Here is a 26,319-nt window from a genome sequence, read left to right as displayed (position 1 = left end):
TCAATACGATTGGCAAAAAAAAAAAATTAATGGCCTCAAGGCTTATGATCACATTGGGTCACGACTATCATAGTCCTCTCGAGCCACTCGCTCCTTGAAGTACTCCTAAGTACGGACTCAAAGATTTTCCATGAATGCGACATGACGAACCATGAAAATACCCAAATCGGCATGCCATAAGGCTACCATTGGGGTAAAGCAATACACACTAAGAGGGAAGCCGCACTAATGATTCTAGTCTTGCAAAAATTAAAATTCGATCTCCCCAACTAACTACCTTGCCAACATTAAGCAAAATGGCGCATGAAAAATGAACACCCAAGGGTTAAAATCTAAAGTGCCAACCAACGAAAGTTATGGTCCAATTAGCCTAAGTCTGAAAGTCGCTTGGTCAAGTATTATAGGCTTACGCCACGTCATTATTTTGAGTCTGGGCCACCTCCTTGTATTCATACACGGGTTATAATCAGAAAAATTAATGAAAGTTCGAGTCTAAATCACAACTTCCAATTAAATCCCGGAAACTGGAATCTGAAAAGAAGCAAAAAAATTATTTTCGATGTAATTCTTTCGTTAAATTTCAATAAAGTAAAAACAACATTTTGAATCTACGCTATTTACACATTTTAAGAAACGACTAAATACGCTTGCAAAGGAAGACAATTTAAAGGTCCACCCTAGGCCTACTAAAATTAAAGGTCCACTATAGGCCTACCAAACGAGGCTCACTCAGTCTAGCCTCGTGACTCAAAGACCACAACCATCTACCTTTTAGCCCAAATAAAAAGGGGGAGAAATCCCAAGCAAAAAAGAAAAAGAGAAAGAGAAAAGGGAGAGCGAAAAGAGCGAGCCATGAAATACTTAGCCCGTACCTCCCAAATGTGCAAAATTTACCTAAGTAAACGAAGGAAAAGAATTGAGTCAACCAATCCAAATCATACCAACAAAACTACATAAAGTTCTACGATCTTCTACCCTTTCCAATCCTCATGCTTGACTAATACCTATACAAATTATCCTATCTCATTCAACCCATCTTTCAAGCCGTCTTGAGTCACGAATAAAAAAAAAGACAAATGAAAAGTACATTCTACGCTTAACGTAAAAAAAAAAAAAAAAAAAAAACAAAAAAAATAAAAATAATAATAATAATAATAATAATAATAATAATAATAAAAATAATAATAATAATAAAAAAGAAACTTTGCAAAGCGCCTTTAAAGTTCGTCTAAAAAAAATAGCATTTAGCGCACAAAAAAGATTCGCAAATATTTGGCGCAAAACGAAAAGGAGCAGCACAAAAAGGCAGCCCAGAACACGTTTTCAACGACCAGACCTGGGCGCCAAAAATAATAAACGCCCAGCCCTGGGCGCCGTTCTTGCTTATCACTTTTCAACTCCCAATTCCTAAAAGTGTTCGTATATTTTCCTATATACATGCGGAAGAATAACGAACACTTGGGGGTAGAAGATCATATAAAATACGCGCGCTCCAAAATTTTCGTACACATATTTCACCCTATTTCAAACATTACGATTCCACTCGAACGTACTTGTTTAAAATCGGCATTCTAAGAAACCATTTTCTGGCTAAGAACTACGCAAGACCTGATTCCAAATTAAATCTATTTAAGGCGGATACGTAGGCAATCCATGATTCGGTCCAACCAATTTGCAAAATTGTTAAAGCCTATAGAATAACAAGAATAAAAAATAGAGTCCCTTATTGAAATTTAATTACTTGCAATCCAAATCGAAGGAAAAATTTAAGTCAAAGGAAGAACCCAAGTCATCAAGATGCCGAAATGAGCACACATCGAAAAATAATAAGGGCACGTACCCTTGCCAGAAGGGGCACTCACACTCCTAGGCACTTAGCCAATACTCAAAAGATCGCTTTTCCTCAATTGAATAGGGGCTAGCGCGAGCATCCATGACCTCTAAAGTACTCGACTTGACCCTCCCTAAAGCAAAGTAACTCACTTAAAGACCTTCTTTCACCACTAGACACAGTCATAATCGCCAACAAGTAGTAAAGGCAGTAAGCTTGCAATAAAGAGGATTGTTCTACGGCATCGCCCCATCGTTCCTCGTTCATGGTAATTCAAATGCTTGCGAATCCCCTTTGAAAAAATCAGACATTGTCAATAGGACTTGGCACTTAACCAAGGCTCACCCTACTCAGACATATGACACGGGCATCTAAAATCGAAATCTGAAAGCATCATTAATGAGAAGACATAATAGCAACTGGGGGCTAAAAATTAAAATCAAAAAACTAGGGAAAGAACTAAGTATACCTTGACCTTTGTGCAGACATACACCAAGTACATCTAAGTCAATTTGAAAGAGGTTTATATTCCCGCAATTGTGGAAATGATGGCCCTAAAAGCCTAAAGCATGTGCCACACGGGCACAAGTAATATTTTGACCCCTGCACCCTGGCTTCCAGCAAATCCTTAGACAGCATTCCGAAAATCGTAACAGTATTTTGATTCACTCATGTAATCATGTACGAACCCTTCTATAAGTCAACTTACTTAGGACACCTCGGATTGTACACAGTAGGAATCGGATTTCAAATAATTTTCAAAGACTTCTTCGAACATAATAATGTGTCGTTGGTTTAAGCTAAGTATGCGTTTATCTCGATGTTGCAAGTGAGTCAAAAAGATTTCTAAATATGATTATGGGTAAAGAAAGGCACCTAGCTTTTGGTCAAGGCACACTTCAACATGTGACTACCTTGACCATGGCAATGTCGCACAATACGACGTTTACAAGAGAAGTAGCAAATCACTACTCGAACGTACCTCGCACTAAACGAGTCTGGTTCAAACTATTCATGATCCATGTCACCATGAATGCATAAAAACGTATGCCAAGCATTATAGCACCAAGCCAATCCCGTAGCTACAATTGGGGGCTTGAGAAAAACACTCTAAAAATGCTCGAAATGACGATTTTATCGCAAATTCTCGACGCTAATGCTATACACACGTCATAGGGGCACAATCCTAAGGTTTGATCGTGTAAAACGAACCTTAGAATGGCTACAACCCCTCCCAAATTCTAAGCGCTACTTAGAATATATAAAGTCACCCCACTAACAAGGGTAACTGAAAATCGCGAGTCACCAAAACTCCGATCAAACTACTGCACATAACGCTCGCCCTACAAGCGCCCGTTACACAGTCTACGTCGTTCCAAAGCAAAAGAGAAAGAAAAATCAAGGATAAAAAAAAAAAACATCTATGGATCCTCGCATCGAACGAAGTAATAAGCCGTGCACACCCACGCAGAAGGTGCTACACTTGTTCGAGCACCTGAACGAGGCGTGATGAAGTACTCCAATGCAAAAAATAATAATAATATCCCAACACCTGGAGGAATGTTCTAAGACACGCTATTAGGCCACACAAGCCTACGTCGCACCATAAGTTCAACCATCCCACGGTACAAGTCTAAAAAATAAAAAGAGTAAGGCATATTGCACTAATGCGGGCACGACCAAGAGTATCAGGCAAAGACTACTTATCGCCCAAATTCAAAATGCAAGCCACACGACTTCTACATTAAGGATTAAAGGTAGCAAAATATTACCTACCACGGAAGGGATAGCTCACACCTACACAAGCGGAACCCCAAGGCATCTTTCTCGAAAGAACCTACAAAAATCGTACGCCAAAAGGAAGCATCCCAACATGCATACTTGGGGGCTCCAAGCTACGAAACAACCGTAGCAAAATAAAAAATATATACGCGATCAAAGTCTTACGTCTCAAGGTATGTTCCTCGGGCCATATAGACTCGCCCAACTATTGCAACAACGGTACGCCTTAAGAGCGACATTTCCTTTAAATAATCGCCCCAAAGCGACAAACACCGTAGTCCACCAATCGGCTACGGTTTCACGAGAAATCATCACGATCACTCAACTCATTGTGATCTCTAATAAAATTCTACGTTCCAAAAATAAAGAAAAACAAAAGAGAAGAGAATACGTAGAATTTCCAAGTGAAATAAACGAACGAACAAGAGGCCAACTGTGTCATCAAAAGACCAGCCCAAACAATATTTTCAACGCCCCACTTGGGCGTGAAATATTTCTAACGCCCAGGCCTGGGCGCCGAAAATGAGCCCAGGCCCAAAAGTAGCCCTGACTTCTATAGGGTCCTGCCGTATCCTTTCGACTCGAAAATTGCCGATTTCTTTACAGAAAGTCGCACCTCACGACTTTGTTAAGAGTAGCACACCACTACAAATTAAGATCGCTCGCACTTACGAGCACGATCCCAAACACGATCAAAGACATTACAAAATGCGTATCCCCAAGGAACCTCTTTGACAAGAAATGACCGTCAAGCACGAGTGCTTGGGGGCTCGAAAGAAAATATATATTCCAAAAGAGAGTATGCAAAGTTAAAACAATATTCCCAGACTACGCTGTACGAAGTCCCGTGTTTGGATAATCTCAAAAGGTAAAACCGGATTACGACCTCAAGACAAAGGTCGCCGTTGATACTTATACATAGTCCCCTAATCAAGGACCCAGGTAGTGGCAAAATTGAGCCGTAAAGACTAGCTCAAAACCATGAAAGATGATGACCACGAGACAATGGTCCGTCTAAACACGTTGCCAACCCACATTCAGGTTGCAGCTAAATCCGAGCATCCCTCAAAAGAATTCGCTCCTACAAGAATGAATAAAAAAGAAATTCTCAAAAGAAATCCCAAGAACAAATGAAATAGGGACTGGCCTACCTCGATCGGGCAAGATCGCGCCACGAACCATGCGGGTCCCAAATCGAAAAGACGAATTCAGGTTCGCCCACCATCAGCAGGCGGGGTCTGCGCCACTAACCGCGCAGGTCCTCAGTTTTCGAAAATGAAAAGAAAATAAATTCTTCAAAAAAAAACAAAAACAGGCTCGCCATCTTCAGCCGGCGGGGTCTACGTCACAAACCGCGTAGGTCCTTATTTTCAAAACATCAAAACAGATTCGTCCACTTCTATCGGACGGGGCGTCCACCCTCAGCGGACAGGCTCGCCATCTTCAGTCGGCGGGGTCTACGTCACAAACCGCGTAGGTCCTTATTTTCAAAAAATCAAAACAGATTCGTCCACTTCTATTGGACGGGGCGTCCACCCTTAGCGGACAGGCTCGCCCACCTTTAGCGGGCGGGGTCTGCGCCACTAACCGCGCAGGTCCTTAGTCGCTGCAGCGATAACTTTTCCTGGTTTCCCTTTTCCAAAAATCAAAGGATGGTTTCCCTTTTCCAAAAATCAAAGGATTGGTTTTCCGTTTTTCCAAAAAAGAGCGACGTGCTGGATTTTCCTTCGTTTTACGTCCTATAAAAACAAGGGGGTTTTCTCGTTTAGCTAACCCTGAAAATGAGAATCTTTAAAAATGTTTTACCTCGTGATTGGGCTTGGCCAGGCCTAGTTACACTTTATAGCTTTGATTTCGAAAACATCTTTAGATACTTCCAATGGCAAAGTGAGGGAGTTTCTATACTATCAGTTAACATATTCCAATGACGCGTGAGGAATGTGTTAACACTTCAAGTGATGACCCTTAAGTCAAATGTTATCACTCGGGGGCTCGTGAGACCCTCGTAAAACAGGTCACATACGCCATGGCTTGTAGGACGCACTCTGTCTAGTACTTTGACCATCGTCTCATCTCGAGACTCAGTCAAAGTGGGGGCTAACTGTAGACACCTACTTTTGTCCCCATTCCCGAAAGGGAAGGTTCGATGATGAGAACATAAATCTCCACTTGGCAACGCATCTCCTATAAAATAACGAATCTCAATCACCCTTTCATTTCAGCCAAAGCAGCTATTTATAGAAACCTGCTAAGAATAGTAACTGTCGTAAAAGGTAGTTGTTAAAAGGGGTAAAGTCATAAAAGATAGAAACCTGTCAGAATTAGGTGTTGCACTCCAACATAAATCCTAAAAGAGATAGAATTTGCATTCCTGGTATAATTCGAAAATAAGAGTTACGTATTAATTAAATTCCTAACAAACCTAGAGTTCGTAACGGGCCTAGACGCATTCCGTCATAAGTTAATACGTACTAAAAGACTCGGATAAATCTCAAAAGCCCTGTGTTCTAAGAGTCCAAATCTGACAAAGAACTCGGCCCAGATCCCATTTTCAATGCCTGGATCTAGGCGCCGAAATCTTCGGTGCCCAGCCTTGGGCGCTGAAAGTGCCTGGGGCCGTTTTATCTCCGGATTCTTTTTGGATTCGTATCTTAAAATCTATCTTTCCACACACTCTTTTCGTATAAATACAGCCTAAAACCGACGTGAACAGGACACAATTCCATAATCTGAGTATTGACTCTAGCCTTAAGCCTAAGCCTCACGCTGCGAAATTGATTCAGCGTTCTGTCGCAATCGACCCAAAAGTCGAACAGAACGCATCCTGCCCCTTGTAGCTTGATGAATTAAGCCTAAATACTGGAACATTGCTTGGAAACCCGAGATTTGTTAAATAAAAGGAGAAATAGCAAAGCCAAGTGGTTAGTTTTATGAGAACCACAACGCACCTCCACTAGTAGGAAAAACCCTTATTGCAGCGGGCTTTTAGACCCCTGTTGCAGCGTACATCGTATGCTGCAACTGGGGGGCCTGCAACAAGTCTGAACTTGTTGCAGCGTACAATGTTCGCTGCTAAAAGGGGTTTTTTGCAGCGTACATATGTATGTACGCTGCAACAAGTGCCAAAAAATTGGCAAAAATTTGGAATTGTTGCAGCGTACATATATATGTACGCTGCAAAAGACTCAACTTTTTGCAGCGTACATTTATTTGTACGCTGCAACAAGTCTGAAATTTTGCGAACTTTTTTTCCCTTGTTGCAGCGTACAATATATATGTACGCTGCAACAAAGCACTTTTGGCGGGAAAATTCTAATTTTGTTTAGGGATACCTAGAGTGCCTTGCACCAAATATAGAAACCTGTCAAAACAATAATAGAATAACGCAACTGGAGTTTTGTATACTATATATCCCAAAACCAAAGTGCACATATTACATTTAAATATATGTTCCAATTTCAACACAAACATACATTTTAATATAAAATTTATTCTATAACAACTAAACCAACTCGATCAAGCGCGCTAAAGCCAATAATAAATACTTACTGGTAAAAAACTTAGCCCATTGCTCACGAACCACATCAAATTCCTCGCATAAGGCGCAATCCTCGGAGTGTAGACCTTTACAAAAACAGAAATTTTAATTAAACATTAGATTAAATACAAATTAAATATCACATTTTAACATTCAAGAAACTAATGACAATGTCCTAATAGTCTAAAATGAGTCCTTAGGTTCTTTAGTTCAAAGTTGGGAGCGAAAATGTCATTTTAGCCTAAATATGACCTATAACGACCCAATGAGCCTATAGGTGCATAAATAGATTGGAACGAGTCTTAGATCGTTAAAATTTTGCATATTAAACATGTAATAAGTTTTAAATGAGTCCTTAGGTTCTTTATTTTAAAGTTGGGAGCGAAAATGCCTTATTTTAGCCTAGATATGACCTATAACGATCAAACAATCATTAAATGGGTATAAGTAGATTAGAATAAGTCCTAGAAACTCAAAACTAAGCTTATTAATCATTTAATAATTTAAAAATGAGTCCTTAGGTTCTTAAGTTCAAAGTTGGGAGCGAAAATGTCATTTTAGCCTAAATATGACCTAAAACGACACAATGAGCCTTAAATGGGCATAAATGGATTGGAATGAGTCCTAGAAAGATAAAACTAGAATATAAAACATTTAGTAGGTTTAAAATGAGTCCTTAGGTTCTTTAGTTCATAGTTGGGAGCGAAAATGTCATTTTAGCCTAAATATGACCTACAACGACCTAATGAGCCTTAAAGGTGCATAAATATATTGGAACGAGTCTTATAAAGTTAAAATTATGCATATTAAACATGTATTAAGTTTAAAATGAGTGCTTAGGTTCTTTATTTTAAAGTTAGGAGCGAAAATGACTCATTTTAGCCTAAATATGACCTATAACTATCAAACAAGCATTAAATGTGCATAAATAGATTAGAATAAGTCTTAGAAACTTAAAACTAAGCATATTAATCATATAATAAGTTTAAAATGAGTCATTAGGTTCTTAAGTTCAAAGTTGGGAGCGAAAATGGCACTTTAGCCTAAATATGACCTATAACGACACAATGAGCCTTAAATATGCATAAATGGATTGGAATGAGTTCTAGAAAGTCAAAACTAAGCATATAAAACATTTAGTAAGTTTAAAATGAGTCCTAAGGTTCTTTAGTTCATAGTTTGGAGCGAAAATGTCATTTTAGCCTAAATATGTCCTATAACGACCAAACAAGCCTTAAATGTGTATAAGTAGTTAGAATAAGTCTTAGAAACTTAAAACTAAGCATATTAATCATGTAATAAGTTTAAAATAAGTCCTTAGGTTCTTTATTTTAAAGTTGGGATCGAAAATGCCTTATTTTATCCTAAATATGACCTATAACGATAAAACAAGCATTAAATGTGCATAAATAGATTAGAATAAGTCTTAGAAACTTAAAACTAAGCATATTTATCATATAATAAGTTTAAAATGAGTTATTAGGTTCTTAAGTTCAAAGTTGGGAGCGAAAATGTCATTTTAGCCTAAATATGACCTATAACGATAAAACAAGCATTAAATGTGCATAAATAGATTAGAATAAGTCTTAGAAACTTAAAACTAAGCATATTTATCATATAATAAGTTTAAAATGAGTGCTTAGGTTCTTTATTTTTAAGTTAGGAGCGAAAATGCCTCATTTTAGCCTAAATATGACCTATAACGATAAAACAAGCATTAAATGTGCATAAATAGATTAGAATAAGTCTTAGAAACTTAAAACTAAGAATATTTATCATATAATAAGTTTAAAATGAGTCATTAGGTTCTTAAGTTCAAAGTTGGGAGCGAAAATGGCACTTTAGCCTAAATATGACCTATAACGACACAATGAGCCTTAAATATGCATAAATGGATTGGAATGAGTTCTAGAAAGTCAAAACTAAGCATATAAAACATTTAGTAAGTTTAAAATGAGTCCTTAGGTTCTTTAGTTCATAGTTTGGAGCGAAAATGTCATTTTAGCCTAAATATGTCCTATAACGACCAAACAAGCCTTAAATGTGTATAAGTAGTTAGAATAAGTCTTAGAAACTTAAAAATAAGCATATTAATCATGCAATAAGTTTAAAATGAGTCCTTAGGTTCTTTAGTTCAAAGTTAGGAGCGCAAATGCCTCATTTTAGCCTAAATATGACCTATAACGATAAAACAAACATTAAATGTGCATAAATAGATTAGAATAAGTCTTAGAAACTTAAAACTAAGCATATTTATCATATAATAAGTTTAAAATGAGTCATTAGGTTCTTAAGTTCAAAGTTGGGAGCGAAAATGTCATTTTAGCCTAAATATGACCTATAACGACACAATGAGCCTTAAATGTGCATAAATGGATTGGAATGAGTCCTAGAAAGTTAAAAATAAGCATATAAAACATTTAGTAAGTTTAAAATGAGTCCTTAGGTTCTTTGGTTCATAGTTGGGAGCGAAAATGTCATTTTAGCCTAAATATGTCCTATAACGACCAAACAAGCCTTAAATGTGTATAAGTAGATTGGAATAAGTCTTGGAAACTTAAAACTAAACATACTAATCATGTAATAAGTTTAAAATAAGTCCTTAAGTTCTTTAGTTCAAAGTTGGGAGCGAAAATGTCATTTTATGCTAAATATGACCTATAACGACCCAATGAGCTTCAAATGTGCATAAATAGATTGGTATGAGTCTTAGAAAGTCAAAACTAAGCATATAAAACACTTAGTAAGTTTAAAATGAGTCCGTAGGTTTTTTTTTCAAAATTTGGGAGCGAAAATGCTCATTTTAGCCTAAATATGACCTATAACGACCAAACAAGCCTTAAATGTGCATAAGTAGATTGAAATGAGTTTTCGAAACTTCAAACTAAGCATATTAACCATGTAATAAGAATAAAATGAGTACTTAGGTTCTTTAGTTCAAAGTTGGGGAGCGGAAATGTCATTTTAGCTCTAAATATGACCTATAACGACCCAATTATCCTTAAATGTGCTTACATAGATTGGAATGAGTTTTAGAATGTTAAAACTATGCACATTAATCATGTAATAAGAATAAAATGAGTCCTTAGGATCTTTAGTTCAAAGTTGGGAGCGAAAATGTCGTTTTAGCTCTAAATATGACCTATAACGATCCAATGAGCCTTAAATGTGCATAAATAGATTCAAATGAGTTTTAGAAAGTTAAAGCTATGCATATTAATCATGTAATAAGAATAAAATAGTCCTTAGGTTCTTTAGTTAAAAGTAAATACGACCTATAACGACTCAATGAGAATAAAATGAGTCCTATAACGAGGATACCTTTTTTGTACTGGGGGTATTGCTGTCATTCTCTCCCTTGACCCTGTCCACGTGAGTTGTCTCGGAAATCTGATTCGTTTTGGGCTGCTTGCTCTCCCGGTCTAAAGTAGGAATTTCTGGTGGTTCGGCTCTAGGGGTTACAGAACGGCCGGATGCTATAGTAGTAGTTGGGAATGCCTTTTCAGGAGGGACAACTGGAGTATAATTAGACGGTAGAAGATCATCCCAGTTTTCAAGCAGCTCTTTATAGACTTTTCTGAGTGTGACCTCAGTGAGACCTGTTACCTTACAAATTTCTGCCTGCGTCTTGCGTCTATCTTCTAGTTGACAGGCCAGATAAATAGCAGCAGCTGATATATTTATAGGGTTCCTACGCGTACATAAACATTTGTTCATCACAACTTCTCCAATGTGAGTTGCAAGTTCCTACTCCATAACAAACTAGTAAGTCATATGATGTAGAAATGAGTCAAAACTAGGGAAATAAATTTCTCTGGAATGAAAACTTAATAATGTGATGGTGCTCAATCACATAGCCACCAAATAAATGACGAAAATACAACAGAGGAGCACAATTCAAGGCAATTTTGACAAGCAACAAGCTTTCCCCATTTCTGATTATAATGCAACAGCCATGAGCCAACAGATGATTTAACAGCATTAAATATTGAAATAATGAAATGTGTTACTCAAGTCCATTGAACTAGCAAGATCAATGTTGAAAATCCTTCAATTATAAGAAGCAAAAGCAGGAAAGGAGCAAATATTACAATGTAAAGATGGTATCTCAGAAGTTTTATGATTCTTCATAATTTACTCTTATTAGCATATCAGCTGGGTGAAATGCCTACCAGTTTCCAAAAGTATACATATTATATCAGCCACCGATGCGTATTAGCAAATATCAGCAGGAGTTTTCAAGTACCTGAGCGGATTTATTAAGCTGGAGAAGGTTGCAAAATCTAGGCATATGTACAGCTATAGAATTGCTATTAATTGGTTGACTGAGTTGTAGAGCTTCACCCAGGATCTTGATATACTTTCCAATCTCTTTCTGAGGGAGGTTCGTCGCTATTGAGATTTCCTGTTACATGAAATAAGATACCCATTTACAGATGCCCTTAAAATCAAGTGTTCTTTTCTATCGCATATGCAACTTATCTTAAACCAATTCCCACTCAATTACTAGCAAATACAATGAGCATTTTCAGTTTTCAAAGAGTTCAAACTCGGAAATTGTTTAATTTTGCAATTTGCACTAGTAGTTTAGGCATAAAGATGAAGCAAAGGTGGTTACGGATGAGAAAAAAGCGCAATTTGCAAATGGCTTAGCATTCGGGACACAATCTAAGAAGAACAAGAACCCCAAAAGGAACAACATACTGTTAAGAAAAAAGTCAGCGCATCGTATTCAGTTTTAGAACTCGTAGGATTTCCATTTTCATTACTAGTTTCACAGGGAGAGGTGTGAAGTTGATTAGGAAAATAAATATGGATAACATGTGCAATTTCGCAAAGACAACCGCAATCAGAAATTCATAAATGGATCGTCCTTCAGAACTTAATTAATGGAGACCAAGAACAGAAAAGGCAATTGCAAAATGTTCACTATAGTTTTATACCAAGATAAACACTTCCAAGTCCCAACCAACCCCCAACATATCACATTAATTGAAGAACTGAACTCAGAATGTAACATAACATATTTCTCCAATGAATCCCTTATAATAATCAGTGTAATACTGACGACTCCTCAGGTAAATTAAAACAAAATTCAAGTTATCAGGGACAAGAGATAAACCTGAAGGGTACGGGGCTCCTGGGCCTCACGAATAGCCTGAACGAGGCAAGCAGTAGCAAGAGCTTCAACACTACGATTCCTCAAACAAGTAGCAGAAGAACAATCCCTAAACAACTGGAAAGCATGATCAGAAATATCACGGTCCAACCCCAAAATAGAAGCCACATCAACAATCTGAAGATTCAAACTCAAATTCAGATTCATCAATCAATTAAACAAAGAATTAACTACATGAACCATATGCATAAGTAAATCAACTAATTAAATTTATTACAAACCACATTTACCATAATATTTAAACAAAAAATCCAACAAAGTTTTCAATAATTGCATAAATTTAACAAATCAAACAAGATTATACCTCATTTGCGCTTGTTCTTTCCTCAAAATCAATCAATGCATTTCTTTTGCAGCAGATGGGAACCCCAACTCCAATCTTCTGAAACCTCCTTGACCTGCTAACTTTGGAACGAATTTGTCAGAATATTGAGCAATTGAAACACGGGAACATCCCCATGACTTCTAGGGTTTTATTTTCCGGTATAGGTGAGAGGAGAGAGAAAAAGAAGTGTGCGTGGTCGTCTGGGTATGCCCTCACGTCCGCCACTGAGTGTGGTGTTTGCCGGTCTGTAGAGGAGATCTGAGGGAAGAAGAAGAAGAAGGGGGAAGGTCAATTTGAGCAAGCTTTGAAAATTTTCAGATTGAAAGAATTCTAAGTTCAGCTCTAGGGCGACTGACGAGGAGGCGAGAAAAGAGGACCCACCGGCGACTGGCGAGGAGGCGAGAACCACCGACGAGGAAGTTACATTAATTGCGACGCAGTAAAGCTGAGGGAAGAAGAAGGGAGTTGAGAGGTGGGAGTATGAAATTTTAGATCTAGAGTTTTTTTAATTAATTTGGTCTAAATTGAACTAAACCTGGTTGGGTTGTAGCGAAAGACTTTTACAATGTGTTATTGCAGGGGGCTTTAGGACGTACGCTGCAACAGTAACGGGCTATTGCAGGGGGCTTTTACAACGTACGCTGCAACAAACGTTTTTGCAGGGAACAATTAATTTGTACGCTGCAACAACCCTTTAAAGGGTTTGACCCGCGTTGACCAACTGCTTGTTGAAGCGTATTAATACATGTACGCTGCAACAAGGGGGCTGCAACAGGGGTTTTTTCTACTAGTGCTCTCAAGGGTGTGTTATAATGTGTCCCTCATATGATTTCATCGCTTTCATCACCCTTTTATAAAATTGTCAAACTATTAATTTGATTGATCCATCACGCCTAATAAGATAATACCTTGGACAATTGAATTATCATGCTGGGTACCTTAAACCAATCTAAATAAGGTAATCACGATCGATTTAGTATTATGTGTTGCATATTGCTAAAATAAATTCAGAATAGTTTAATAGTTTAACGCATGTCCCTTCAATTATTTATGCTGAGCTAGTAAGGATAACCTGCCTCTGGAGTATTATCGATGAGCACTCCTCTCGGTAGTTACAGTCCCCCGAACTCTCAATCTCTGCCCTGCGGGTGTACGTTGAGCGATCCCCACACCAGGGATCACAAGGGAACCTATGGCCGTCGTGGTCGAACATAATGGCACTCCCTTTATGTCACGATAACCGGGTTTTGTCCGTTTTTCTCATTGTCGTTAAAAACTGAATGGCGACTCCTATATTACTAGTCGATTGGGTGTAAACTCACAGGAAATCCAATTACACTTGATCTGACAATGTCACGCCCACGAGGGACGAGGTCACGCATTAGCCTCGTGCTTTTTCGACCCCCTCACAGCGTACGATAAGCGTGCCACCTATTCTGCACCATCACCATTGAAATGGCAAAGCGAGGTAGGCCACAGAAGAACCCGCCCAAATAGAGTGCACATAAGGCTTCTCCGGTTGTTTCTGTGCCTGGATCTGGTGCTGGTGACAAGAGTACGCCGCCAAGTGCCATGGTTCCGCAACGACCTTTACCGACTTCCAATGGAGCAACTCTTGGAGATTTAGTTTCGCCGATAACACCAGACCCTGTTGAGAAGGAACACGGGAGTGTTGGCGACTCCCATGGTGGAGTGTGATGAGCGACATTTATGTCACTCTTAGCTTAGGATTTCATGTTAGTTTATAATGCTTTTTCATAGTTTTTATAGCTTTTCGTATGATTTTTATAAGTTTCTTTCCACCGTGTGCTTTATAGGTGATTATGGTGAAAAGTGATGGAAAACAAGTAGAATTGAACCAAAACAGGGCTTGTGCGACCGAACAGAAGTTCGTGCGCCCGAACAGAGGAGAGCTGATGGACACTAAGGAAGATGGTGTTTTGTGCGACCGAACAGCCCTTTTTGTTCGATCGCACAAAAGCCCCTTTGTGCGATCGAGCTCTGTCAAACGGTCGCACAAATTAGGATTTGGAGACATAATGCCTCAAATTTGGTAAACGACCGCACAAGTTTCTGTTCGACCGCACAAGAATTTGTGCGCCCACACATGATCAGCTGTTCGACCAAATTAAGAATTCAAGGAAGACATGGCCAAGAAAAGCTCATTTGACCGAACATGATTTTCTATTCGGTCGCACATGACGAAGGAATTGGTCTTCGCTTCGTTTGCTCGCACAGGACTTAAAGGTTGCTCGAATTGGCTTTCTATGTTCGATCGCACAGAGGGTATGTGCGACCGAACAGTTGCGCGGGCTGCAGATTTTCGAATTTAAGCTTCTATTTGGGGAAACTTATAAATAGAATTTACATTTTTATTTTAGAATATTCAGTTTTAGATTAACATTTTTAGAATTCCAAAATACATTTTCAGCATTTTCTAGAGAGAGAAACTCCTTGCTTTGAAGCTTCAAGTTTTAATTTCTTCAACTCTTCTTCAATTTCTTGCAATTTAATTCAATTCCTTAGTTCTTTGCTCTTTCTATTTTGCTTTTGTTCTTTAATTGCTCTTAATTCTTGAATTCCTTTTTTTGCCTTGATTTTAGTTGCATTGATTCTTAATTCTTTAATTGATTTTGCAATTGAATGTTCTACTCTTTGATTCCTTCTTTCTACTCCTTCAATTACATGTTTCCTTGCTTAGAATCCATGAATTTCCTAATTTCTAGCATGTATAGTGAGTAGTCTTAGGTTAGGGAAAGGTGAGAATCTAGGGGTTTAATTAGGGGAAATTGATAGTTGAATGTTGATTGATTGATGTAATTAAATATGATTTGGTGATAGGATATCAATGCCTAATTGAGTGGTAGTTGCAAATGCTATTTGATTGGATTGCATAGGCTAGGTTTGGCAAGATATTGTGAGCCTAATTTGTGCAAGTGAATAGTAGTTCCTATTATATGCAAGTTGTTTAGTCTAGGATTAGGCAAAAGCTCTTCCATAGATTAGACGCTTCGCGTGCCCCAATTCGAGAGGTGGCGGGCATGTCATTCGATTCTATTCCCCTATGCGCCAAGTCGTTACATGATCATGATTGCTTGATTTTTTAGATCGTTTCCGCCAATTCCCTAGGCTATCCCCTACTCCCTAGCATTTCCCTATATTGTTAATTCGTCTAATTGTTAGCTTTAGTTTTCTTAGAATATAATTCAAACAAACTCTTGTTCAAACTAGCTTAACACCTTGACTCAATGCACACCGTTTCTATGGGACGATCCCTATACTTGCCGCTATAGCAATATAGCCGGTTAGTTAGTGGTTTATAAATTTTGTTTGGTCGGGTGGTTTTCTTTTCAACGACGGAAAAAACACCTTATCAGAGTGTCAAGGAGATTAGTGTTATCGGCGACACCGATACCGGAGGAACCCCCTGTTCAATCAGTGTTTGAGAACAATTGGATGGCGAACAAAGGTATGAAATTAGCCTATGTTGCTCCAACTTTAAAAAATGGTGATTCTATAGCTTGTTTGCGAATGTCTGATGTTGAATTAGAAAAAGCTAAGTGGAAATCTACTTTGATTTTCTATGTTGTGGGAGATGTACCTACGATTAAGTATTTGAATACCTACATTGAGAAACACTGGGGTGTGAGCCAACATGAGATTTTTTACCACTCTAAAGGATATTTTGTCATTAGGCTCAAACTGTAGAAGAGAGGAACTCAGTTCTTTATGGTGGTCCTTACACCATAGCACATAAACCTGTGATAATAAAAGCTTGGTCTGCAGGCTTTTGTTTCAAGGATGAAATCCTTAAAGTGGTACCACTTTGGGTTCAATTGCCTAATTTGGGTCTTCATTACTGGGGGGGTTGATTCCCTTTGCAGATTGGGAAGCTTAATTGGCACTCCCATGTTTGCTGATTAGTGTACCACCAAGTAAACCAGAATCTCGTATGCTAGAATTCTTATTGAAGTTGACATGACTAGACCTCTAGTTCGTAAAATTCTGGTTGAGGACCCTATTGGCAATGTTAGTGAACAAGCAGTTTATTATGAATGGGAGCCTCCCTTCTGCCGGAAGTGTCAAAGGGTTGGCCATGTTTGTGAAAATAGATATGACCAGCCTGCTCAAAAGAAGTAGGAAGAGAAGAAACAATGGGTTCAAAAGCATACAATACCTACCGAACCTGAACTTGAACCTGTGCAGCCTGCTCAAGAGATCTCCGAAAGAGAGTATTCTGTCCCTCGACGAATTATTTATAGAACAGAAAAACCTGAAGGGCTCTAATCAGTACCAACTGGGAATGCATATGAGATGCTTCCTATGGATGAGCTTGTTATTGAACTCGTTGAATCTCATATGGCCACTCATTCAAGTGGAGGCGGGGACCTTATCCTCTTTGGGTCATTATGAGGTATCTCACCTGGAATGTGAGGAGCTGCAATAAGCCTTTCAAGCAAAAAGAGATTAAGATCTTTTTGTAAAAACATAAAATAGATATTTGCGCTTTGTTGGAGACAAGAGTAAAAATAGGAAATTTTCCAAAAGTTTTAAAGAGGATTTTTAAATCCTGGACAGTTATGCATAATTATAATCATGTTGTAAATGGTAGAGTGTGGATTAGTTGGAATCCAAGGAAGGTCGATGTTTGTAGAATTACATATTGTGCTCAAGGTATCTGTTGTAAAGTAAATGACCTACAAGTGGGGTCTGAATTATTCTTTACAACAGTCTATGGGTATAATATTTTTGAACTCATAGATGATTTATGGTCTTTTATTGCTTGTGTTTGCCACCTCCAGGGGCCTTCCTTTTGCAGTGGTGATTTTAACTCTTTATTGTTTATTGATGACATACTCAATGGAAATCCTGTAACTGAGGCGGATATTAAAGGTTTTAGTGATTCTATGTAACTAAATTGTTTATCTGTTGTGCGAACTGTTGGCAGCTATTTTACTTGGTGCAACAATCAAGATGCTGGGGACGGAATCTGCTCCATAATTGACTGGTGTGTAATTAATTCTAGTTGGTTCAGCCAGTTTGCTCATGTGGTTGCAGAGGTCTTGGACAGAAATGTCTCGGATCATTTCCCTATTCTGATTGAATACACTCAGAAATTGTCAAGAGAACTTCTCCATTAAGGTTCTTAAATGTTCTCACTCGGAATGATGATTTTAATACAATTGTACACAATATTTGGCAGAGGCATTTCCATGATAATGCTTTGCTTAATGTTTGGTATAAACAAAAAGCCTTGAAGCATCCTCTTAAAGCTTTAAATTCTCAACACTTCAAGGGGGCTACGAAGAAAATTAGCTTGCTTCGAGATAGCCTTCATGAAGTTCAGAGGCAAATGAACCAAAGTTCACCAGCCAACTTTTAGAAGAAAATAGTAGCATTTTGGGTCAGATGGAAAAGTGGAGCAAGATTGAGGAGACAATTTGGCAACAAAAGATCCAGAGATGAATGGATTTCTCTAGGTGATGCAAAAACCAAATTATTTCATGCCTATGTCAAAGAGATGAAAAGCCAAAATGCTATCAAACTGCTGCTCAGGGGTGATTGCACCAGATGCAACACTTAAGATATGATCAAGGAGGAAGTTGTGCACTTTTATAAGCTTGTGATGGGGTCTGCTGCTAACTCTTTGCCTATGTTGGATAAGGATATAATTCGTAAAGGCTCTGTGCTCAATCATCAACACCAACTAGACCTTTGTGTTCCTTTCACAACTCTGGAGATAAAAAAAGGCTCTGTTTGAAATGGACTCTCAAAAAGCTCCAGGTATTGATGGTTTTAACGTTCATTTTTCCAAGTAGGTTTGGTGTGTGGTTGGTGCTAGTGTTGTTGATGCAATTCAAAATTTCTTTGATATAACGTTTTTACCTAAAGAGTTAAATTGTACTTATGTGGCCTTAATTCCTAAGGTTGATAATGCAGTCACTGTCAGGGAGTATAGACCCATTGCTTGTTGCTCTGTTTTGTACAAGATCATTTCAAAGGTCTTATAAACAGAATGCAACACATCCTGCCTTTTCTGACTGGGAAGGGCAGTCTGCTTTTGCTAAAAGTAGGGTCCTTTTTTATAATATTTTGATTAGCCATGAGCTTGTTAAAGGGGGGAGGAAAAACATCTCCCCTAGATGTATGCTAAATATTGATCTCCAGAAAGCTTATGATTCCGTAGAGTGGCCATTCATTAAGCATTTGATGCTGGAATTGGGGCATACAAGTTTGTCATGTGGATTATGCATGTCTGACAACGGTTTCCTTTTCTTTTAATGTAAACGGAGAAATGATTGTTCCTTTTGAAGGGAAAAAAGGGTTGAGACAGGGTGACCCCATCTCACCTTATCTATTTGTGTTGTGTATGGAGTACTTAAATGGATGCCTTTGTGACCTACGAAACAACTCTAGTTTCCACTTTCATCATCGATATAAAAGGCTCAATTTGACCCATGTTTGTTTTGTGGATGACTTGCTCCTTTTTGCAAGAGGAGATATTTCTTCTGTTAGGTGCTTGTTTGAAGCCTTTTCAAAATTCTCTGTTGCTTCTGGATTACAAGCTGATTTTGCAAAGAGTGCCTTTTATTTTGGTGGTGTGTCTGGAAACATTCAAGAGCTGATTCTTTATGAGTTTAATGTAATCAAGGGTGACCTCCCGTTCAAATATCTTGGGGTCCCTCTATCTACAAGGAAGTTAAATGTTATGCAGTGCCAACCTTTGATTAAGAAACTTCTTGCTCGCATAGACAGTTGGACTTCAAAATTACTTTCTTATGCAAGTCTTTTGCAGCTTATCAAGTCTGTTTTACTTGGTGTACAGACCTACTGGTGCCAGGTATTTCTCTTACCAAAGAAAGTTATTAAGCTTCTGCAAGTAGCTTGTAGGCTTTCCTTTAGACCGGCAGTTCTAATGTTTCAAAGAGGGCTTTAGTAGCTTTGGATAAGGTTTTCTTACCTAAGGTTGCCGGTGGATTTAATGTGATTGATATTGAAATGTGGAACAAAGCTGCAATCTACAAACTATTCTGGAACATAGCTTAAAAGAAGGATAAGTTATGGGTGTGTTGGATTCATCAGTATTATGTGAAGGGGAACAATATTATCACTATGTTGGTGCCACATCAGGCCTCATGGGTGATAAAAAAGATCTTCAATGCCAGAACTTATGCTCCTGGTAACTCGAATATTGTTCAACAACACAAACTCTCTATAATTAGTCAAATGTATAGGGAATTAAGAGGTAATTTTCAGAAGGTTTCTTGGAGGAAGATGTTAGGTTATGATACATATGAGCTCTCTGTGCGCGCGAGCAACGCTGGGCGCAGCGCTCGTGGCACGCGAGCTTGCGCTCGCTGCGCGCGAGGCTGCGCGCTCTTGCGCGAGGCAGTGCGCGTTGTGGCGCAGCTCGCTTGCTGCCCACACGCGACTGCCTTGGCTTGCCTTTCGCCCATGCCCATTTGTTCATAGCTCGTGGCCCACGACACAAGGCAGGGCTGCTGCCTTGTGCTCGTGCACCATGCCTTGCTCATTGCATTGGTGCCGCACGGGCGACGAGCTCCCTTGCTCGTCGTCGCATGCCCGCACTATACAACACCCCTTAAGGGTAACACGAAGCGTCCATTGCTTTGTGCGTGCAAGTTATATGAACGAATCGCATAAAAAATTTAAAATTTATATTTGAAATTAATGACAAATTAATAAATAATATTAATTTCATAATTTTAGGGCGAAAAATCGAAAATTTATTATTCAATTGATTTCCGATTGTTATGTATTCAAGTCTAGGTCATAAAAATTTAAAATTTATCATAAATTTAAAATTTTTATGGTGGTTTTTAATCATAGGTTTCTAATTAAATTATAATTAATTATGAAAATCAAATTAACTCTAAATTATTCTAATTTTCAACAAATTAATCATAATTACAAATTAGATTGCATAATTAACAAGGCTAGGCATTCAAACTTGTTAAACATATACAGTAGGTCAATCAAAAATTCAAGATTTATCAACAAGAATCGCAAATATTTAATTTAACATCTTAAATTTACGAAATTTTGCATTCGAAAAACTAAAACCTTCGAAAAGTCATAGTTAGGCTTCGAATTTGAGAATTCTGGGTTCGGCAGAAAAATATTCTTTTTGTCAAAATTTTAGAATGCCTTTTACATGCGGAATTGACACAAAAATCACTCGATTTGGATGAGTAACGAAGAAACTGCCGAAAAACTGCGTACGTATAATTAAATAAACGCAATTTGCAATTAATTAACAATTACGAAAATTAATCACCCCTTTTAATTCTTGCAAATTTGTAATATTTAACCATGTTCATGCAAATTAGATTATGAAAATAATAAGGGGCTCGTGATACCACTGTTAGGTTATGATACATATGATATTACATAAATCATGCGGAAACAACCATTAACCCAGGAATACATATTATTTACACATAATCATATAGCATAATTTAGATGCATACTCTTTGTTGCGTGCCCTCCCTAGCTGCGCCCGAACCGAACAAAAACAAGTCTTTAGGACTCCAAGTGTCGTCCCTCCGTAGATAGTCCACAGCACGTCCGGATCCGCCTTAAGATTGACCAACTAGAATCGCCCTTAAGGTACTAGAATTTTCGGCACTTTTGAGCAAGATGTGTGATTGAATTTTTCTCTCAAAAACTCACTTTGAATACTTTTTAAACTCGTTATAAATTGTGAACCCAGGCCACATATTTATAGGGGTATGGAAAGGGAATTGGAATCCTATTCAGATACAAATTAATTAAACCTAGAATCCTACAAGAACTCTAATTAATTAATTTATCTAATAGAATTAGGAATTTAATCATTAACCGAACTCTGCATGTTTTAGGAATCGTGCATGAACACAAACACTCACGCACACACACACGGCAGCCACGATGGGCCGCCCATGCGCGTGCGTGCGAGCAGCAGCCCACGCAGCGAGGCCTACGCGAGCTACAAGCCCACGTAGCTCCTGCGCGCGCTGCGCGCGCTGTGCGCGCTGCCTCGGCCTGCTGGGCCTGGCCTTGCGCTGGGCCTGGCGTGGCCTTGGCTGTTCGTGTGGCGCGCTTGGCTTGCTGGGCGATGGCCTGGCTTCGTGCTGGGCCCTCGTCCGGCAGGCCTCGTCCGATGCTTATTCGTACGATACGCTTCCGATTAAATTTCCGATTCCGGAATTCATTTCCGATACGAACAATATTTAATATTTCCGATTCCGGAATTAATTTCCGTTTCGAACAAATATTTAATATTTCCGTTTCCGGAATTATTTTCCGATTCCGATAATATTTCCGATTCTGACAATATTTCCGTTTCCGGCAATATTTCCGATTCTGGCAATATTTCCATTTCCGATAATATTTTCCGATACGTACCATGTTTCCGTTTCCGGCAACATCTACGACTTGGATAATATTTATATTTCCGATACGATCCATATTTCTGTTTCCGGTAATATCATCGTTTCCGGAGTATTCATTTCTTGCCTGTGACGATCTCAGCTCCCACTGAAACCAAGATCCGTCGATTCCGAATATTCATAGATGGAGTATTTAATGCCATTAAATACTTGATCCGTTTACGTACTATTTGTGTGACCCTACGGGTTCAGTCAAGAGTAAGCTGTGGATTAATATCATTAATTCCACTTGAACTGAAGCGGCCTCTAGCTAGGCATTCAGCTCACTTGATCTCATTGAATTATTAACTTGTTAATTAATACTGAACCGCATTTATTAGACTTATCATAGAATGCATACTTGGACCAAGGGCATTATTTCCTTCAGTCTCCCACTTGTCCTTAGGGACAAGTGTGCATTTCCTAATTCCTTTGTCGCTCGATGCTTGCTCTTGAACATAAGGTAAGAGTTGTCATCCTTATTATGTCCAGAGGTGTTCCTCGGTTTCAGAGTTCAACTGATCAAATAAACAGATAATCATAGCCTATGATTCATCCGAGCACGGCCATGCATTTCACAGTTTCTAGCTCTCCGAGTGGCCTTGTACAACTTTTAAGCATCTCATCCCGATTTATGGGAGGACAATCCCAATCTTGCGATCTTGAGATTAGACTTCGTTTGATAGGTGATTACCTGAGCGTTGCCTTTATAGCCTCCTTTTACGGTGCGACGGTTGGTCAACGTCAAAGCAACCAGTTCTCAAACAAGTAATCTCAAATCACTCAGGTATTGAGGATTTAGTGTCTAATAATTTAATGAAATTTACTTATGACAGATTTTCATCTCTTACAGTAAAGTTTCATAGGTCTTGTCCGATACTAGTCTTCCCAAAGTAAGTATCTATGCAAATGATTATGACATTGCCATGTCCACATAGTTCAAGAAACAGAACTACTAGTCATCTTGCATTCTAGTCGTCTAACGTTTTCTATGCGTCCAATTTTATAGAAAACTCCGACTAGGGACCATTTTCAACCTTTGACATTCAAGCTCACTTGATAGACATTTCTTAGTCACAGGACTGGTCCTGACAGTCTATCTTGAATATATCGTCAAATTTGAAGGGACTCATCATTTAATACTAAACCAAGATTAAATGGAATATGAAAATACATTTCATATATGATAAATGTTCAACCCCAATGTTTTATAACCATGGGCCTCAAACCCATCTTCTAAAACAATTCATGGAATTCAAAGCTATGCTTGATTTCCAGTGCTCCAACGTGAGTGTTGCTTCTCACTTGTTGCATAGGTTTAGTTATCATGCTTTGCCAATCTTAATATCCTTTTCATCGAATGTTCTTCGATATATGATGATAAGATCTTTTCGAGTTTGTTTATTATGTGATCTAGTCTTTCTTACTTCGATGGTGGTTTTACTCATTTTGCAATGAAGAACCATCAAGTTAGCAGACGTTTTTCTTGCTTCAAGAGTGGTTCTACGCATTTTTCAATGAAGAACCATCAAGCCAGCAGATAGGTGATCTTCCCAAGTTCAGTGAAGAACTTTAAACAACCCTGTTTTATTGCTTCTTAGGCAATAATTACTTTTACTTCAACTGTATAGGTTGCTAGTGATGCTTTGTTTGGATTTACCTATCCAGGCAGTTCATAGATATGTGGAAGATTCTCCAACTATATCTTAGAACATAGAAATTATTATTTTAATTTCCCACGCAACAACTCATGGTCTCCAACCCATGTTGCCATTTTCAAAACACGATGCTCTATAGCTCGTCCTTATCAATGGTTAACTCCAAAGGGTCTTGCTTGATCCTTTGCCAGTGTTTATGCGTGTAGCATCAATATTTAGCATATCTTTATTTCCTTGAATCAAGAACTATTCCTATGTACCTTTTCAAGTACCATAAGTATTCTTGATCTCAATCTAGTTGATCGTTACTTAGATCAATAGAGATTGGTATATGTTCGTCATGGCTAAAGTCATACGATACGTTTTTGGCGATCCTCATATTATATCATACATGATAAATTCTTTTGCAGAATAATTCCCAATTGAATTCTATTCATGTAACTTTAGCTTATCTAGTTTCAGTAGATACTAAATTCAGCTAAATTCTTTGACATATAATATAGGTTAAGAATCTCATTTAGACTCTTTGATGTTTAACTTAGTAAATGCTTATACATAGTTCAAACATCCTTTACTTAGATTTATTCACATGGGTCGAATATCTCCAATGGAGACTTTCGTGTTTGATTTAGTAAATGCCATTTACTTAATCCAAAACAATATCATAAGATCTTTGTAAATAGATCTTAATACCCAGTATGTACTAAGTTTCGCCTTGGTCCGTCATTGATGAATAATCTCAAATCTAAGTATTTAGCATTTGAATGTTATTTCACAATAGAGAGATATGTGTGTGATACACATAGGACCAATTAAGTTTTATGTACTCCCACTAAACTTCTTATATATCTATAAGAATCATGTACATTTTATGAAACTAAAATACTTATTAGCTTCACTAAAATACAGTTCTAATTCCCAATTGCTTGCTTAAATCTGGACTTAGATTTCATAAGCTAGCTTTCCTTTTCAAGCATTTATTTGGATCCACAAATCCTATGACATACCATGTACATAGTTTATTCCAACATTTGATTGAGGAATACGTTTTGTCATCCAATTGCCATATGTACCAATATGCAATCATTGCTTGAATTATAGACTTAAGCATTACGATTTTGCATGAGGTTTCAACACAATCCATGCCATGAATTTGCTTGTAACCTTTAGCAACTAATCTAGCTTTGTGCGTGAACACAATTCCATGTTTGATGTTTTTTATCCTTAAAACAAACTTGCAACCAATAGGTGTGAAACTATTCTTGCAAATCAACAAAATTTCAATTTTGTCATCAAAACATTGAGTATGTTTTATGGCCTCTAACCATTTAAACATATAGTCTATATATGGCCTCTAACCATTTTAGGGAATCTGAGTTTCGTCATAGCTTTCTTACAAGTCACAAACTCATTAATCTACATGATAATAGTTTGACTGCAAGTTGTAGGTTTCTTCACTATCCAATAGAAGAATCTCATAGTTTCATTGACCAGAACTCTATGTTTCTTTACTATCTAATAGAAGAATCTCATAGTTCCAGTGACTTGAACTCTATGCCTACTTGGGTATAGAACATCAAACAATAGAATATCAATAGCCACTTGAAAGTCCTTTGAATATTCTGTTCTCCTTGAAGCACTTGTAAAGTCTTCTAAGAGATGTCTATTCTTTAAAGCCGCTTGTAAAGTCCTTACAGAATAAGTTCGGATTTTCTGAAGCACTTCGAAAAGCCTCCGGAATGTCCGTTTATGTTTGTTGTTCGCCTCGAAGACTTTCGAGGTCTATTTTCTCCCACTTGTCATTTTGGAAACGAATCTCCAAAAGCACATCATTTCGAGCAAACAAACATTATGTTCTCAAAAATTCGTGGTAGAAACAATACCCTTGTGTCTCATTTGAATAAATCACAATGAAACATATATCTAGACGTGGGCCTTAGTTTGTTGAATAACAAACACTAAGCTCCCACTGAGTTTAGCAACTCTTTAGATATATATATAATTGAAAAGATATCCTGAAATTACTTTTCAATAGCTTTGACGAATTTGGTTTAGTTTGGTGGTAGTTGAGCATTTTGTTTTAGAAATTATAGGAAAAGTTTTTATGATTCATCATTAATCGAATCAAGTACCAATTGACTTCGATTATTCCAACTAAGATATGCCATATCTTATGGACCTATATTGTGAAATTACAACACACAATCATTGATGATCATATTTGGTCTCAAGTAATCATCAACATGATCTAACCTAGATCTCTATGATTTCTTGCCAAGTGGATTTTATACTTCTGAATCTTTGAACTAGCCAAACAGATTCAACTTATATCACATTTGAGTAAATAAACCTATATTCACTCAAATCCATGTGAAATAATAAAGTCATAAAATCTTTCTTTAGCTTTGAACTCTATTGTCTAGGCGTTCTAACAATAGTTCATATCTTTTGTTACTTTCAACAAGTAAGACTTGTCGTCTTAAATTGATCTAGAAATCAATGAACTTTCAAAAGTCCATCAAAATAGAGCTTTTGAATGTTTAATTTGTTGATATGGTCTAAGCAACAATGCCAA

The 26,319-nt window shown here is 37.8% G+C and overlaps 1 protein-coding gene and 1 long non-coding RNA gene across 2 annotated transcripts; both read right to left on the bottom strand.

Annotated features, from left to right (window-relative positions):
* Positions 1-7,084: 7,084 nt before the first annotated feature.
* On the bottom strand, positions 7,085-10,868 carry LOC130465426 (plant-specific TFIIB-related protein 1-like). The gene is made up of 2 exons (XM_056834175.1): positions 10,473-10,868; positions 7,085-7,237 (listed from the first exon to the last, which is right to left on the bottom strand). Exons 1-2 carry the CDS (start codon positions 10,866-10,868, stop codon positions 7,139-7,141), a joined length of 495 nt encoding a protein of 164 aa, XP_056690153.1. The 3' UTR covers positions 7,085-7,138.
* A 172-nt stretch (positions 10,869-11,040) lies between these two features.
* LOC130465934 (uncharacterized) lies at positions 11,041-13,442 on the bottom strand. Its single transcript, XR_008925956.1, has 3 exons — positions 12,635-13,442; positions 12,274-12,447; positions 11,041-11,556 (listed from the first exon to the last, which is right to left on the bottom strand). It is a non-coding gene; the product is annotated as an uncharacterized lncRNA (long non-coding RNA).
* Between the last annotated feature and the right edge of the window lie 12,877 nt (positions 13,443-26,319).

This window comes from Spinacia oleracea, chromosome 1, assembly GCF_020520425.1.
Source record: "Spinacia oleracea cultivar Varoflay chromosome 1, BTI_SOV_V1, whole genome shotgun sequence".
Lineage (NCBI taxonomy): Eukaryota > Viridiplantae > Streptophyta > Magnoliopsida > Caryophyllales > Amaranthaceae > Spinacia > Spinacia oleracea.
The sequence above is the reverse complement of the archived record's forward strand: the minus strand, read 5'-3'. Positions and strand labels throughout refer to the sequence as shown.

Coding starts and splice junctions, on each gene's coding strand:
- LOC130465426 (XM_056834175.1), bottom strand. CDS start 10,868: ATGAACAAATGTTTATGTACGCGTAGGAACCCTATAAATATATCAGCT. Junction 7,238..10,472: donor ATACCCCCAGTACAAAAAAG/GTATCCTCGTTA, acceptor GTTTTTGTAAAG/GTCTACACTCCGAGGATTGC.